General features: G+C 45.1%; 1 protein-coding gene across 3 annotated transcripts in view; it reads right to left on the bottom strand.

Annotated features, from left to right (window-relative positions):
- The window catches only part of LOC140403986 (sodium/potassium/calcium exchanger 4-like), a 385,824-nt gene extending 371,406 nt beyond the window's left edge, over positions 1-14,418 (bottom strand). Inside the window, exons 1-2 of one of the 3 annotated variants that reach the window (XM_072492315.1) lie at positions 13,762-14,418; positions 12,892-13,005 (exon numbers count right to left, since the gene is read on the bottom strand). In XM_072492315.1, the coding sequence (XP_072348416.1) occupies positions 12,892-13,005; positions 13,762-13,921 (274 nt within the window). In that variant the 5' untranslated portion in view covers positions 13,922-14,418. The remainder of the gene's footprint in view (positions 1-12,891; positions 13,006-13,761) is intronic. The other 2 variants (XM_072492305.1, XM_072492325.1) reach the window with 2 other exon arrangements.
- Between the last annotated feature and the right edge of the window lie 409 nt (positions 14,419-14,827).

The following is a 14,827-nucleotide window of genomic DNA, read 5'->3' as shown; positions in this document are numbered from 1 at the left end:
GTTTGAATTAAGACATTCAAATTTGCTGTATAGTTTCAATAGAAAGTTCTTCCAGTAGCACCCCCAGCCCCCTTCCATTTGTGAGATGGCGCCCTAACAAGCAGCATATGTCAAGTACAGTTACCCAAGAGTGTATAGGTGCTGATTTGGCGATGAAGGAGGTGTAGTACCCACTGCTTACCAAAAAGCTAAAATATAGTTGCCAGGAATGAAGGTTTAGCCTCAGTACGTGATAAGTGCGAGAGATGACAAAAATATATCCACTGGTTTTACATCTAGCCACTGTGACTGGCCAGCAGGTTATGATGTTTGTCAGTTATTTTTGCACATGGATCGGATGTAATTTTGTGTGAATGAAATTCACATGGAATTTACTTAATACGGTTTTTTTAAATCTTGCAACCAAATGAAATAAATATTACTTGCTAAGCTTGCCAAAAGGGAAACCAAAGTTAGTTTCTTAGCTTGACCGCTCAGTGTTACATTGTATTTTGCAATTTAACATGCCGATTCAATATCGATATTTATTGCCCCACCTCCGCACGGGACCTACAAGGTGGGAATGATTGTCTTCCCCATGGTCCTTGCGGAGTACGGGCTCCCCCACCAGGGGCGGGGATCTCCAATAACTAATGTATAAGAGGTCGGCCAGTAAGGCACTGATCTCAAAGTGAGAGTAACCCAGTGGGGATCTGCCAGGCATTGTATATAGATACCTTTCTAAAGAATAAAGGGATTCGGGGATATGGTGTACGGGCCGGAGAGTGGAACTGAGTCCACAAAGATCAGCCATGATCTCATTAAATGGCGGAGCAGGCTCGAGGGGCCAGATGGCCTACTCCTGTTCCTAGTTCTTATATATAGTTTGTAAATAAACCCAGTTCGTTACTTCACTCAGTGTGGACTCCCCATCTCCTTACAAAAACCCCAAAGCCTTTCTGATGGAATGTATCATATTTTTCCACAACATCTTTTGATCAAGCTACTTTTGTTTCCAATCCATAAAGTTTCTGCCCAGTGGTAACCCCCACAATATTGATAGAGGGCAGCATGGTAGCACAGGGGTTAGCACTGTTGCTTCACAGCGCCAGGGACCCGGGTTCAATTCCCAGCTTCGGTCACTGTCTGTGCGGAGTCTGCACGTTATCCCCGTGTCTGCGTGGGTTTATTATTATTATTATTCCTTCGGGTGCTCCGGTTTCCTCCCACAGGTCCTGAAAGATGTGCTTGTTAGGTGAATTGGATATTCTGAATTCGCCCTCAGTGTACCCAAAGACGCGGCGGAGTGGGGTGACTAGGGGATTTTCACAGTAACTTCATTGCAGTGTTAATTTAAGCCTACTTGTGACAATAATAAAGATTATTAGATTATTATTATTCAGCGATGATAAAGCCGATAAATGTGAAGGAAAGATTCTCTCTTGTTGGGGTTGGTCATTGTTTGTGTTATGCAAACTGGTGGGAGAAGCTAAATTCCTCCCATTATACCTCCCATTATACACATCTTCGAAAGTGCTCCTAATCCGATTAACTAGATGCAATAATCGCAATACATTCACAAAGAAAATATGTTACTACGCTGCAAAAAGTGTGTTCGAGTGATGGAAGACAATAAATGAAAGAGCTAAATAAAAACCTCCATAAGGACACTTTAATCTAAATTGTATAAAGGCTTATTGAATCCTTTATTCCAACTCACGCTAAAAGTTATCAGACAAAAACTGGCTGCCCACGCTTGCAGTATCATTTTGAAATTGCATTCCATTAGATACAAGTGATCAAGTTCCCTCAAGATTCCGCAGGGACTACTGCAAACAACTTCAAAACTCATTCAAAAATGTAAATGATTTGTGTCGGACCAAGAGGAACATTTATGAAATTATAGATAGAAAGAGCTTCAATGGAATATGCAATCTGATTTTGAAATTTAGTTGCAGAGAGATCTGTTATAGCTGTTATTCCTCAATCATCCCTACATCAACCTCAGATGCAGAAAGACAAGTGTTACCTCAGTCCAGTTATTTGTGGCAACATTAAACAGGACAGCAGTCTAAATGTAATTTTAAATTTAAAAATAAAACAAATTACAATTGCAATACCAGAAACAAAAGCACTTTCTTAAATCTGCAGCATTGTGTAGTGACTGAACCAATTATCTGCCTCCAACTCATGCTCCATCACTTGTACGCTCCCCACCCCAAAGTTCAAAATCTGGCATTTTACTGTTGCCAGTACAGTCAATTGCAAAAGGCACCACAGTGCCTGCCACATAATACTATTCAACTATTAACGATTGTTACTCATCATCTCAAATGTGGCCAAAGACAGTTAAATGAGACGCAAGTAGAAAAACAGAAGGCTGGATACTCTGTAGCCCGACGACAAAATCGTGTTCGGCGATCAGGCGGAGAATGGATTCCCATGCTGAAATCGGGGCCGGCGCCAGTTTGACACTGGTCCGCCATACTCTGCCCCCTCCAAACTGGCGTCATCGTGACGTGTGCCGGTTGGCGCGTCATTGGCCGGCCCGCGATACTCCGCCCCCGATGAGCCGATTTCCAGACTGTGGGGTCCATGTGTGGTCCCAACTATGCGGGAACCCGGCATGCCGGCTGCGGACTGTGTCCAACACCGCAACACTCAGCCAGGATCCGTGCCGCTGGCTGGGGGATCTTCTGCTAGGGCTGGGGTGACTGGTGGGAGGTGGCCATGGGGTGGACTGTGGGGTCGCGGTTGGTGGGTTAAGTTTCGCGCATGGCTGGCAGCATGTTGCACGACGTGACCGGTGCAGGTCGTCAACCGTGCACATACACGGCCTGGGACCTGTCCATTCTCCGGCTGTTTTCCGCGATCTGCGGAACTTTCACTTGGTGCCGGTGCGAGCCTCTCACCAGTAACGGAATGTTGAGGAGTCGGCGCCGAATTTCCTGTCGTGAAAGTCCACACATACCACACTGGCATCAGCGCTTAGTCTCCAGAACGCAGAATCCAGACCAGAGTATATTGACAAGAAGATTTGAAAAGTAGCAGATTTTTAAAATCACTTTTCTTGTCTAAATATATTTACAAACGTGTATCTCTGTAATCTTCCCCCACCCCATAACCCAGAGGTCTCTGCATCTTAAAATTCTGGCCTCCTCTGGTATCCCTGAATTTCATTGCTTCATCATTGATGGTTGTCCCCTGAATGGCCTCAAGCTCTCGAATTCCCTCCCTGAACACCTCAGTCTTTCCACCTCTCCCTCAAAGAGGCTTTTGGTCACCTGTTCCGATACCTCCTTATGTGGCTTGCTGTCAAACTTTGTTTGTTTGTTTGTTCGCACAAAACCTCTTAGAAATAGGTTAAAGACACTAAATAAATGCAAGTTGTTGTTGGTACTCAATTATCAGGTCTGAGGCACTGGCTGTAGTAGAAGGGTCTGGCGCAGAGAGAGTTAATGTTGGACTGAGTACAGGACCATCCACACAGTGGCGTAAAAAGGCACATGACCTAAAACTAGGGTGAGTGTAGTGTTGGCCAGAGACATATTAAAACCTAAGATGGAGATCGCTCCATGCCTGTACCCTTAACTGTATTGTTGTATTTGGTTACAAGTAGTTAAAAGACTTAACATACAGAAGACTACAAAGACATCTTTAACAGACACATTCTGCAACCGGAACCAACCCAATACTCGTCCCACCAGGGAAACAGCACCCCAAGCTCACAAGGCAGAATCTTCTCACTTTAGTGTCGCTGCCAGAATGGCGGGGCCATTTTCAGTTTTGAAACCTCAACTCATTTGCATATCCAGCCCTCACTCTATCTCAGGGCAAACTACTTATCACCCCGCCTCTGGGCTTCTTAGCCAATTAGGGAGGAATGATTTCTGATTAAAACGAGCCACAGCATGGGTTACAGGGGCTTAACCGCAACTAGGGCCTCAGGAGGGCCACAACAGGAGAGTAGCAGAATACTTCCAGTTACCAAGTTCCACACTCTGACCTGCCCAGCATTCTCCTGCGTGTTACACCTCAGGTCAACACATCTTGCAGCTCTGCTCATTCCTCTCCCGACAGTCATCTCATGTCCCCATCTGAACAGCCAACGCTCTCACCCCATCCTATTGCCTTCTTGCGCCCAGGTCTCGCAAACCTCCACAATTGTCCTTCCCTTCTGTCCATACAAGACATTTACAGTCACACCACTCTACTTTCTCTCACATGATGAGAGGCAGAGACTTGGTGGGGGTTGCGGGGAAGGAGTGGCCCCGAAGCGACAATGCTTACCCACCTACTCCAACGGAAGGTCTTGTTCCAGAAGATTTGAAGGTGCCTGCAGTGTCCTGCCATGAGGACCTAAGCTTCCTTAAGCACCCAAGAGATTTAGTCCTCTGCCTGTAGACCCTGTGTTGAGGGTCTGGCCTCTTTGCAGCTAGTTCCTGATGTCCATCCCCTCTGCCCTGTGGAAGAGCCTGTGGCGGAGGAGACGGTCGGTGGTACAGCTCCTGTTACTGCTGGTGGTGGCGTGGTCATTGATTTCCTGCCTCTCAGCAGAGGTGGAAGGCAGAGTTACAGAAGCTGCTCCCATGCCATCTGTGGTGAAAGCTGGAAGCAGGAAGTGCCGCTGGAGGCGAGCGAAGTGCCTTCAAAAAATTTATAATTGCCTGCCAGGCAATGAAAGAACAGCAGCCTCCCACCTGGCCATGTCTGGAGTTCTTCAGTGCAACTGATCAAAGCCTTCCCGGTTTGTCAGTTTCACTGAAGGAGTTCCTCCCACTCTGCATTGGAGTTGCTGGCAGGTTGGGAAATTGGTCTCCCTCTTGGGAAATCCAGGATCTAACCAGCCAATAAATGGCTCTTAACTACCTCAGTTAACTTCCTTAACTGCCTACCAAGGAAGCTCACCACTTGCCTCCAATGCCTGCTCGGGAAAAACAAAAAACAGGAATTGATCAGGATCCCGACTGCACATCAATTTCTGGGGCTTTCCCTGTCTGTAGGCACTGGAATCCACCTTCATTAGCTGGGAAAGATTCTGCCATGATGTCAATCATGGTTCAGTTGGGGACACTCTCAGACATCGAGCTTAAATCTTGTTCCAGAGACTCGAGCACAAACAAACGACTAGGCTGACACTCTACTGGAATGCTGCACTGTCCGACGTCCCGTTTTTCCAGATTGTGGTAATACCGGGTATTGCAGTACCTGAGAGGTGGATGTCCATTGGCTAGACCTAGGAGTCTACCATTGGCCAACGTACGTAGCTCCGCCCTGAGAGGCGGGGTATAAGAACCAATGCCGTCCCAGCAGCCTTCACTTTCTGTATCGAAGCTGCTGGGTACAGTTCTAGCTGATTAAAGCCGATTAGTATGACTCTCCTTGTCTCACGAGTAATTGATTGTGCATCACAGATTAAACATTAAATCGGGGCCCCGTCTGCACTTTCAGGTAGATGTACGGGATCCCACAGCACAGTTACGAAAAAGCACAGGGAATCACCAGCATTTATTAGCCATCCCTATGTGCCCTTCTTGACAGCTAGTTCGACCATTTCAGTTAAGTGTCAACCAGCTTGCTGTGGGGCTGGAGTCACATATAGACCAAAGCAGGTGAGGATGGCACATTTCCTTCACCAAAGGAGGGGTATTAATGAACCAGAAGGGTTTTTAAAATGATTCAGCAGTTACATGATCATCACTAATGAGACCACCCTTTTATTCCAGGCTTACTTAAAGAACTGTATTTAAAACTGTATTTAAATTCTCCAGCTGCCAGGGTGGGATTTGGTCTCCTGTCTCCCGATCATTAGTCCTGCAGGCCTCTGTTTTTTTGTCCCAGGTCCCTTCAGCTGACATGCAGCTCTGCCAGAGGTCCTCACAGGCCCAAGCGCCTAGAGGTCAGCGACCACAAGCATCTCAAGGGTTCCAGCTTGAGTAATCTTCCACAACTTTGCTGCGACCACTAAGGAAGCATCTCTTAGATGTATTAAGAGTGAGGAAACCTTCTTAGCCGCAAGGCACCATCAGTTGGCACCCGAGCATGAATTCAGTGAAAAGCAGTTGTTACGTTTGCCATTAAACTAATCACCTGTATCATATTTGGCATTGTGTTCTGTAGTGTGATTTTATAGCATCAGCTGAGTCAGCATTGTCAGTTTGTCACTGATACACTAGTTGTTTAATAGTTTGAATGTTCCTGAATTCAGGATTCAAGGAATGGGGAAAGATGTAACAAGGAGTGTGAATTCAAGGGATCCCTATTCAGAAGAATGAGGTCAGCAGATTTGCTGAACAATTAACTTCTCCCTCGCTGTAAGACATTTAGGTGGCCTCGGTCTCACAGAATCCCTACAGTGTAGAAGGAGGCCATTCAGCCCATCGAGCCTGCACCGGCCCTCGGAAAGAACACCCCACTTAAATACATGCCTCCACTCTATCCTTGTAACCCAGTAACTCTACCTAACTTTTCTTTGGGACGCTAAGGGGCAATTTAGCATGCACAATCCACCCAACCTGCACATTTTTGGGCTCTGGGAGGAAACCGGAGCACCAGGAGGAAACCCAGGCGGATATGGGGAGAAAGTGCAAACTCCACACAGACAGTCACCCGAGACCGGAATTGAACTTGTGTCTCTGGAGCTGTCAGGCAGCAGTACTAACCACTGTGCCACCGTGCTGCCCCCTGCTGGCTCCTTACCTTCCGCAGATCTTCCTCATTCTGTGAGGGCTGTTGCTACTCTCTCAGGTCTCCCTGTATGGTGAGGTTGTGTGGAATGCAGCACACTGCTACCAAGTATGGGGTCTTTACTGGGGCATATATAAGGGTGCGAGCAGATCTGTAAAGGCACTTGAATCTGTGCTTCATCAATTCCAGTGGCATGTTCTAGAATCATCAATCCGAGTGGTCCCCTGGCTTTGCTGAGACCTGTGTTCCTCAGGTATGTTCGGATGATATCTATCCTGCCATATTCCTGGAAGTGTTGGGAGATGGGCGATGCTGGAGAGTCGCAGGATAAATGCATCTTGACAGATCCTGGGTACTGTGCACAGCCATGCCTAACCCTGTTGCTGCGATCAGACACTGCCTGGATATTAATGACCTGGATATTAATGGGTGGCACAGTGACATAGTGGTTAACACTGCAGTCTTACAACGCCAAGGACCCGGGTTCCATTCCGGCCTCGGGTGACTGTCTGTGGGGCATTTGCACTTTCTCCACGTTTCTGCGTGGGTTTCCTCCGGGTGCTCCGACTTCCTCCCACAGTCCAAAGATGTGCAGGTTAGGTGGATTGGCTGTGCTAAATTGTCCCTTAGTGTCTGAAGGTGTGCAGGTAAGATGGGGTTACGGGATTAGGGGAAGTGGGCCTAGATAGGGTGCTCTTTCAGATGGTCGGTGCAGACGCGATGTGTCAAAGGCCTCCTTCTGCACTGTAGTAATTCTATGGTTCTAATTCTATGGTTCTTTCAACTTGGGAGGTACTACTACTTCGGAAGGAGGGAATTGTTTCAATGGGGTGAAGTCCACCTAAACTCAGCTGGGCGCAGTGTCCTGAAGAATAAAATAACTAAGCTGCTAGAAAGTGGTTTAAATTAATAAGGAGAATGAGAGGGTTCAGCAAAGGATAAATTTATAAATCTGAAGAAAAATGACAAGGCTGTGAAGGAGAGAAGCAATTTGGACAAAATCAAGCAGATCAAGTCAGGAAGGGCAAAGAATTCATGAGTGGCAATAGAGTATTCGGTATTCGGGACTAAGTCCAGTCAGGAAAAAAAATAGTTTCCCCATGTCTGCGTGGGTTTCCTTTAGCTGCTCCAGGTTCTCCAACAATCCAAAGATGTGCGGAGTAAGTGGATTGCCCCTTAGTGCCCAGTGATATGCGGGTTAGGTTTTGGGGGTACAGGGATAGGGGGTGGGAATCCGCCGAGGTAGGGTGCTCTTTCAGGGGGCCAGTGCAGACCCCAATGGGCTGAGGGGCCTTCTTCTGCACAGTACAGATTCTATGGTTTCATGATTCTAAAAGCTAAAATTAAATGCGCTATACCCAAATGCACGTAGCATTTGTAAAACAATAGATGAACTAACAGCACGAATAGTAATGAAGTGGTTTGATTGTTAGCCATTGCATATTAATGGTTGCAGGATGACCAAGGTTGGGAACTAAATATTTTAGGATACCTGCATTTTAGGAGAAAAAAGGGTCAAATGGAAAAGGAGGTGGTGTAACCCTAATAACAAAGAGCGAGATAAAGGCAGAGGTGAGAAAGAATCTTATCCCAGAAAATCAGATTGTAGAATCTAAAAAGAAACAAAGTGTAGAAAACACTGGTGCCAGTAGTTTATAGGACCCCTTCCAGTATTCATAGTGTTGGACCTACATCAGAAATTAGGGGAGTTATAGGGGGCTTTATTCTTCATAAAACTGGGCACACCAAATTGACAAATAGTTTGGAGTGCAAGTTCATGGAACTTACTTGAAACAGTTTTCGAGAACAATATACGTTGAGGAACTAACTAGGAGACTATTTTAGATGCTGCCAAATGAGACAGGCTTAATTAGCAACCTTATAGTAAAAGAGCCTTGTCTCTGACACGACTAAACAAACCTAAATCATAATGTTCTATGTTCTGTTCTATTACCCAACGTAATGGATGTAACGGCCTCCTGGATCAAAATGTCCTTAAATCAGACTCCGTCTCAATAGCTCCCAGCTGAAGTTCCTTGAATTGCAGGTGCTGTGGTTTGCTCAGGATTTCCCTGGTCTCCATGACAATGCCCCCCCCCCCTTTGCCCCGCCACATGTGACACATCTCCCACACTGTCACCTCTCTCAAACTTATGTTTTATATGTTTGGTTAATTAAAGTTTTATGTAATTAATTCACTTGGATTATTTTTGGTTTTTTCAACTAATTAATTTTAACAAGTTTAAATTATTAATGTAATAAAGTATTTGCTATAGGTTTTTAGTTTTACCCATTCGGTGCCTTTGGTTTACACAGACTTTCCAATTGAATCTATTATCGTGAGCCTCTATTTCCTTCTCCCTCAATCCTGTCTAGCTGCTCCTTGAATGCATCAATTTGTTTCAACCACTCCCCATGGTGGAGAATTTCACATTCTGACAGCTCTTTGGATAAGATTTCCTCTCAATCCCCTACTGAACTTCTTGATGACTACATTATATTTGAGGGCCTGTAATCATGTTCTTCCCCAGAAGAGGAAATATTCTCTGTCAAAACTTTTCATAATTTTAAAGACCTCCATTTGATCATCCCCTGGCCTTCTTTTACGAAGGGAACAGGGATCCATCCAGCCTGTTCATCCTTTCCTGACATTTATACCTTCAGGTTTCTGGTATCATCCTCATAGATATTCGGAATAGTCCCTCCTGTACCACATATGCATTCTATACTATAGCAAGCTGACTGCACACCATGTGGTCTAACCAAGGTTTGATACAGGTTTAGCAGAACTTACTTTTTAGTTCATTTTCGATTACAACCCTCTGGAAATAAAACCTCGTGTTTGAGCTTTGGTGTTATTATAACGTTGCTAACCTGTGGCATGACATTTAGTGATTGGTGAATTTGTACACCGAGATCCTCCACCCCATCTAAACTCGCACCTTCCAAGTGACCTCCCTTTTCTTCTTAGCAAAATGTATTTCCTCTCTAGAGGGGGGGGGGGGGGGGGGGATTGGGCTATTGTTTCATTGTTGGGGGTGCGAAGAACATGATAGGGATGGAAATGTTTTATGTACCATGTTTATGTTGCTGTTCTCGTTATTATTATAAAAACTACAAATACCCTAATAAAATGTTTTTTTTTAAATGTATTTCCTCATATTTATCTGTGTTGAATGTTACTTTCCACTTAGTTACCCATTCTGCAAGTTTATTCATGTCCCCCTGTAATTTGTTGCAGTCCTCCTCCTTATTGACTAACCCCCCCTCCTCAACTTAGTATTGTCCACAAATCTTGAAATGGTGCTTTCGGTTCTAAAGTCCTAATCACAAACTTCAGGCCATTCATTTTCATGATTTTCTGACACAATCTATTATCACACTCACTGACATTAGTGGCTCTTTTTCCTATCGAATAAGTTGCACACATCATTTCTGGCTCACTGTGTTACGTGCTTCACACGAAGTCATTTGAAGACAACTCCAGCTCCTGATCAGATTCAAAGGGATCTCCTAAAATTGCATGCACATGGTCTGAATTATTACAAAAAGAGCACGCCCATAACTTTATGTTCATACTGTATCTACTTGCCCTTTATACTGAAGAACATTCAGCACATAATGGTGAAAATCCTGCTGTTTCACATTATTCACTCTAATATCGGAGGGACTAGCTCTGATTATTAAATTGCAGAAATCATAAGAAGGCTAGAATTCAGGAACACAGAAAATACCATTGCGTACACGCATTCCACAGATCATTTGTGATACACCCTGTCACAGAACTTTTTAAAAAAACTCTGCATAATATATTTGTTGATTGCCAAAAGGTAATCCTCCTATCCCCAAATCTTCACTATTGCAATCTGACCTCAGACAACACTCCTCTTCCCAACCACATCCCAGCCCCACAGGAACCTTAGTGAGCTGCTTTTCCTTGGTCTAGAAGCTGGACATAGAATCACCTCGATACTGTGCATAGTAACTTTTCACAGTAACTTGATTGCAGTGTTAATGTAAGCCTACTTGTGACAATAAAGATTATTATTATGGGGGGACGTCCAGGGAGGGGGGGGGGGAATGGGGGCTTGCCTGGGAGGGTGGATGAGCAAGAGATAAAATGAAGGATTGTGGAACTGGCACGTGCGGGAGAGAGCCAGTGTACAAAGCTATGTAACATATCATTTTACCATGTATATATCTTGCTCTGTGCGATTTCTTGTTATTTTGTTATGAGGGGGGGGGGGGGTTATTGTTTGTAAGGGTGAAAAATTGTGTTTAAAAACTTTAATAAATATATATATTTTTTAAAAGATTATTATTATAGAGGCAATTTGTAACAAAACCCATCTGATTTGCAACTGTCATGCATCCATTTCGAGCAATTTCCTTACATAATTCACCCAAGTGACACAATAATATCCTCACAATAAAAATCTGCCTCCACTTTCTCTGTGCAGTATTTAATCGCGCAGTTTGATATGTATCATTTTTACCTCAGTTCCTCTTTCCAACTGATATTTATCCAACCTCTGGCTGATGGGGTTAATCATTTATAATGGAGTCCACTCTGCATCATTATACTGTGTAGAATTTTGCATCACAGAAACAAGCTGTTCAGCCCAATAGATTCATATCAGAGTGCATGTTCCACACAAGCCTCCCACCTTACCATCTTACCCTTTCAGCATATTTCTTCTATTCCTTTCTCCCTCATGTGTTTATCTACCTTTTTCTTAAATGTATCGATGATATTCACTGCAGCCACTTCAGGAGGCAGTGAGTTTCACTTTCTCGTCACTCTCGGGGTAAAGAACTGGATTTATGAGTGACTATGTTTGTTACACCTGTGGTCTCTAGTTTTAGACTCCCTACAAGTGTCCCACTCGGTGATTTGAGGCCACAGTTTAAATCATTTTGCTGCAAGTTTGCATCTCCCCTTGTCACAGCAGTGGAGTAACAAACTTGCATAACATGAGCAGAGGGTGCTGGAAAAATGCAGCAGGTCTGGCAGCACGTGCGGGGAGAGAATGCAGAGTTAACGTTTCGAGTCTGCTTGGCTCTTTGTCAGAGCGAAAGAGAGTGAGCAATGTGTTAGATAGTAAAGCGTAGCTGTGAGAGATTGCAACAAGATGCAGCAACTTGAAGAATAAAAGACAGGTGGCCTGGTGTGGGAGGGGGCTTTGCATTGAGGCAATACATGCATGGAACATTAAATCTGCTTCCTCTCCTTAAAGGTGCTGCCAGACTCGCTGAATTTTTCTAGCATCCTCTGTTCTTGCTTCACATTGCAGCATCTGCAGTACTTTGTTTATTTTTGCATGATACATGTTTGTGGGTTCCCTATCAATCCTCTTCATTTTAGAAACCTCCATTAGATCACCTCTTAGTCTTTTTTCTAGTGTAAGGAGATCCAGGATGTTTAGTCTTCCCTGAATTCTTTGCATGAAGCTAGTTAATTTTAAATCTGCATCCTCTAACTCTACCCCTACAGTCCAGGCCGCGTGGTTAACCTCTTCTGCATTTTATAGAGCCTAGATCATGCCTGCCTCTGTTGCAAATTACCATCGAAAACAAAAGAAATATAAAATGACTTGAACAGCCACTTGGAACAGCTTATTGCCCAGTGTCTTATGGTGTTTACTTTAGCGACAAGAGAGTGTCCTAATGAACACATTACAAAACAGGGCTGTGATATTGAGGAACAATACAAGGAGCATAAAATAATCTATATCCTGCAGCCATATAAACTGGAAGTTCTCCAACCCACATTGGAATTGATAGAAGTTTTTTATAATTAAAAAAATGGGGGTGGGGGGTCTTGCTTGGAAATAAAGCAGTTTCCAGGCAAAATCTTAACCAGCGACAGTCTGAATCTGATAAATCAGAGCAAAATGGGTTCCACACAACTATTTGATTGAAATGCAGTGCTAAATGGAGAAGCCCTGAACAGGTATGAAATACCATCCCTTACAAATATGCTTGCCTGCAGTAAATCGTTGCATTGAATCTCCTGAGCAACACAAGAGCAGTTCCACCACTGTGCACTGGCTTTGACATCTCCATACACACCGGTTACTATAGCAGCATATATTTGATTAGAGCCACATCCACTCTGGTTCAATATTTAATGAATGCTGCACTTCCTAAAAGGGGACTCGGGCATTAAGTATAAGGATATGAAACAGCAATTCAGTGCTCGGCATTCTGGGGGCACTCTCTTACCTGGCTCGGTGCAGTTTTTTGCCTGTGTGTCGTTGGCTGTTATTGCTGCCATGAGCTTCCGGTTCCACCACCTTAGGTCCAGTGTGGCCTGCCGTCCAGTGGGTTTCCCGTGCTCTGGTGGAAGTATGAATTGGGATGAATTATTGCCCAGTGGGGGAGGTTCTGTTAGCCCAAGGTGAAGCTGGCGCTGCAATCTTATCCCCAAACGCCAGACTCTTTGATCTTACTTCAATGGGAACACTGCCGGGAGTAGTAACAAAACTTAAACCGGTACAAAACCCCAAAACCAAACAGAATCATTCCGAACGGCGGACTGAACAAATAAAAACACAATTAATTCATAACGTCCTAATAATTGCAGTCGAGCAGGTTACCCACACCTGAGAACTACTTCCACGTGCTCAAGTTTCACAAAGCTGGTCATATTTTATTGCACATTGCATTCTTCTCAAATACCCTTGAAGGGTTAAAACAAGATTGGCATGGGGCGGGGGACACATCAGGTCTGCTACACCGAGGATGTTTTATTGCGGAGGCAATCGTATTCCATAAATATCAAACTACCGGGGCTAATGTGGTCCAATCGATTTTGGACAGAGCGACACAAACTGGTGTCACAGCAAGTTCACGGTCTCCTGTAGCCTGGAACAAGGGGAGATGCGAAATCATTGAAACCACAGCCCCGGTGGGAAAACAATCACACTTTAAAAAAAAAAGAAAACGAACGTGAGGGGGTGGTTTCTTTTTTAGCACAGTTTGTGTTTACGGGGTCGGGGGGGGGGTGGGGGGGTCATCAAACATTTCTCCCTCTTTTTTGTTGCAAAGCAATGCAAGGTGCAAAAGTTCAATTCCTGGAAGGCACTCACTCACCTAGCCTGGATAACAGGCTGCACATACACCACGCCAGGAAGAGAATGCTGCAGGAGACGCCGATCTGGTACAGGAACATCTCTCTCCTCCTGCGAACTTTGGTCGTTTTTGCAAACGTTGACATGATCGGGTTTCCCGGTCGCCTGGTCCTCGAGTCCATCGCCTCGACCTTTTTTGGTTTTATTGCGAGGGGCTTTTTTTTTTAAATTGCTTTTGGCTGTCACACATCCGCTCCTTCCTTCCCTCCCTCCCCCCAGCGCGGTTTAAACTCCGGCGCCAGTTCCCATTTCGTGGCTTTTGATGCAGTGTCGAGATCACATGTGAGTTGCAGGTTTGAGGGGCTCGGCGCGGGAGAGAGGAGGAGAGGCTGTCAGTTTGAGGACGCCGCGGCTTCGGGGAATGACGAGAGCTCGTAAATGTCTCCAGAAAGGGGGGTTTTCTCACATGGAAATTCTCTTCTGATTCCGAAATCACCCCCAATCTTAGAGAGAAACATGGGCAAATGTCTGGGCAGGTGATAAATGAAATCCTGATTTTAAATATATATAACGAGAACTTTTGTATTTTTTGTTGTTGTTGTTGGATGCAGTTCCAGGTCACACTCCCAGGTCTTGTGCTACATTCCAGGCATTATAACTGTGCACCCTCCTCCCCAGTCTGATCCTCAAGCTTTATTGCCTCTTCCTTTAACTTGGACTCTGCAGTGGGCGGTGTGAGAGTCTGGCAGCAGAATGAACGCATCTTAATCCTCCCCCCTCCATCTCACTCCCTGAACTGGGCAGGGTTTAGCCAGTCTGCACGGGCACATTTAAATCTCCAGTGTTAAACTTGCTTCGCCCCCATCGATCTATTATCACTGTCTCTCTCTCTCACACACACACCGCCGAAGGAGCGAATGGGTGAATAAGGAGTCTTTCAGGAGCACAGCGATCCTTTACATCTGCTGCATCGACACTGACACAGGTAGCCGGACACGGCAGCAGATCCCTGGCACTGCCGGCGTCCATCGTGCCAATGGGCACGAATTGTGGCTGCGGTTCAGGAGAATTCCCCGCTCCAGCGGGGC

Source organism: Scyliorhinus torazame, chromosome 2 (genome assembly GCF_047496885.1).
Source record: "Scyliorhinus torazame isolate Kashiwa2021f chromosome 2, sScyTor2.1, whole genome shotgun sequence".
NCBI lineage: Eukaryota > Metazoa > Chordata > Chondrichthyes > Carcharhiniformes > Scyliorhinidae > Scyliorhinus > Scyliorhinus torazame.
The sequence above is the reverse complement of the archived record's forward strand: the minus strand, read 5'-3'. Positions and strand labels throughout refer to the sequence as shown.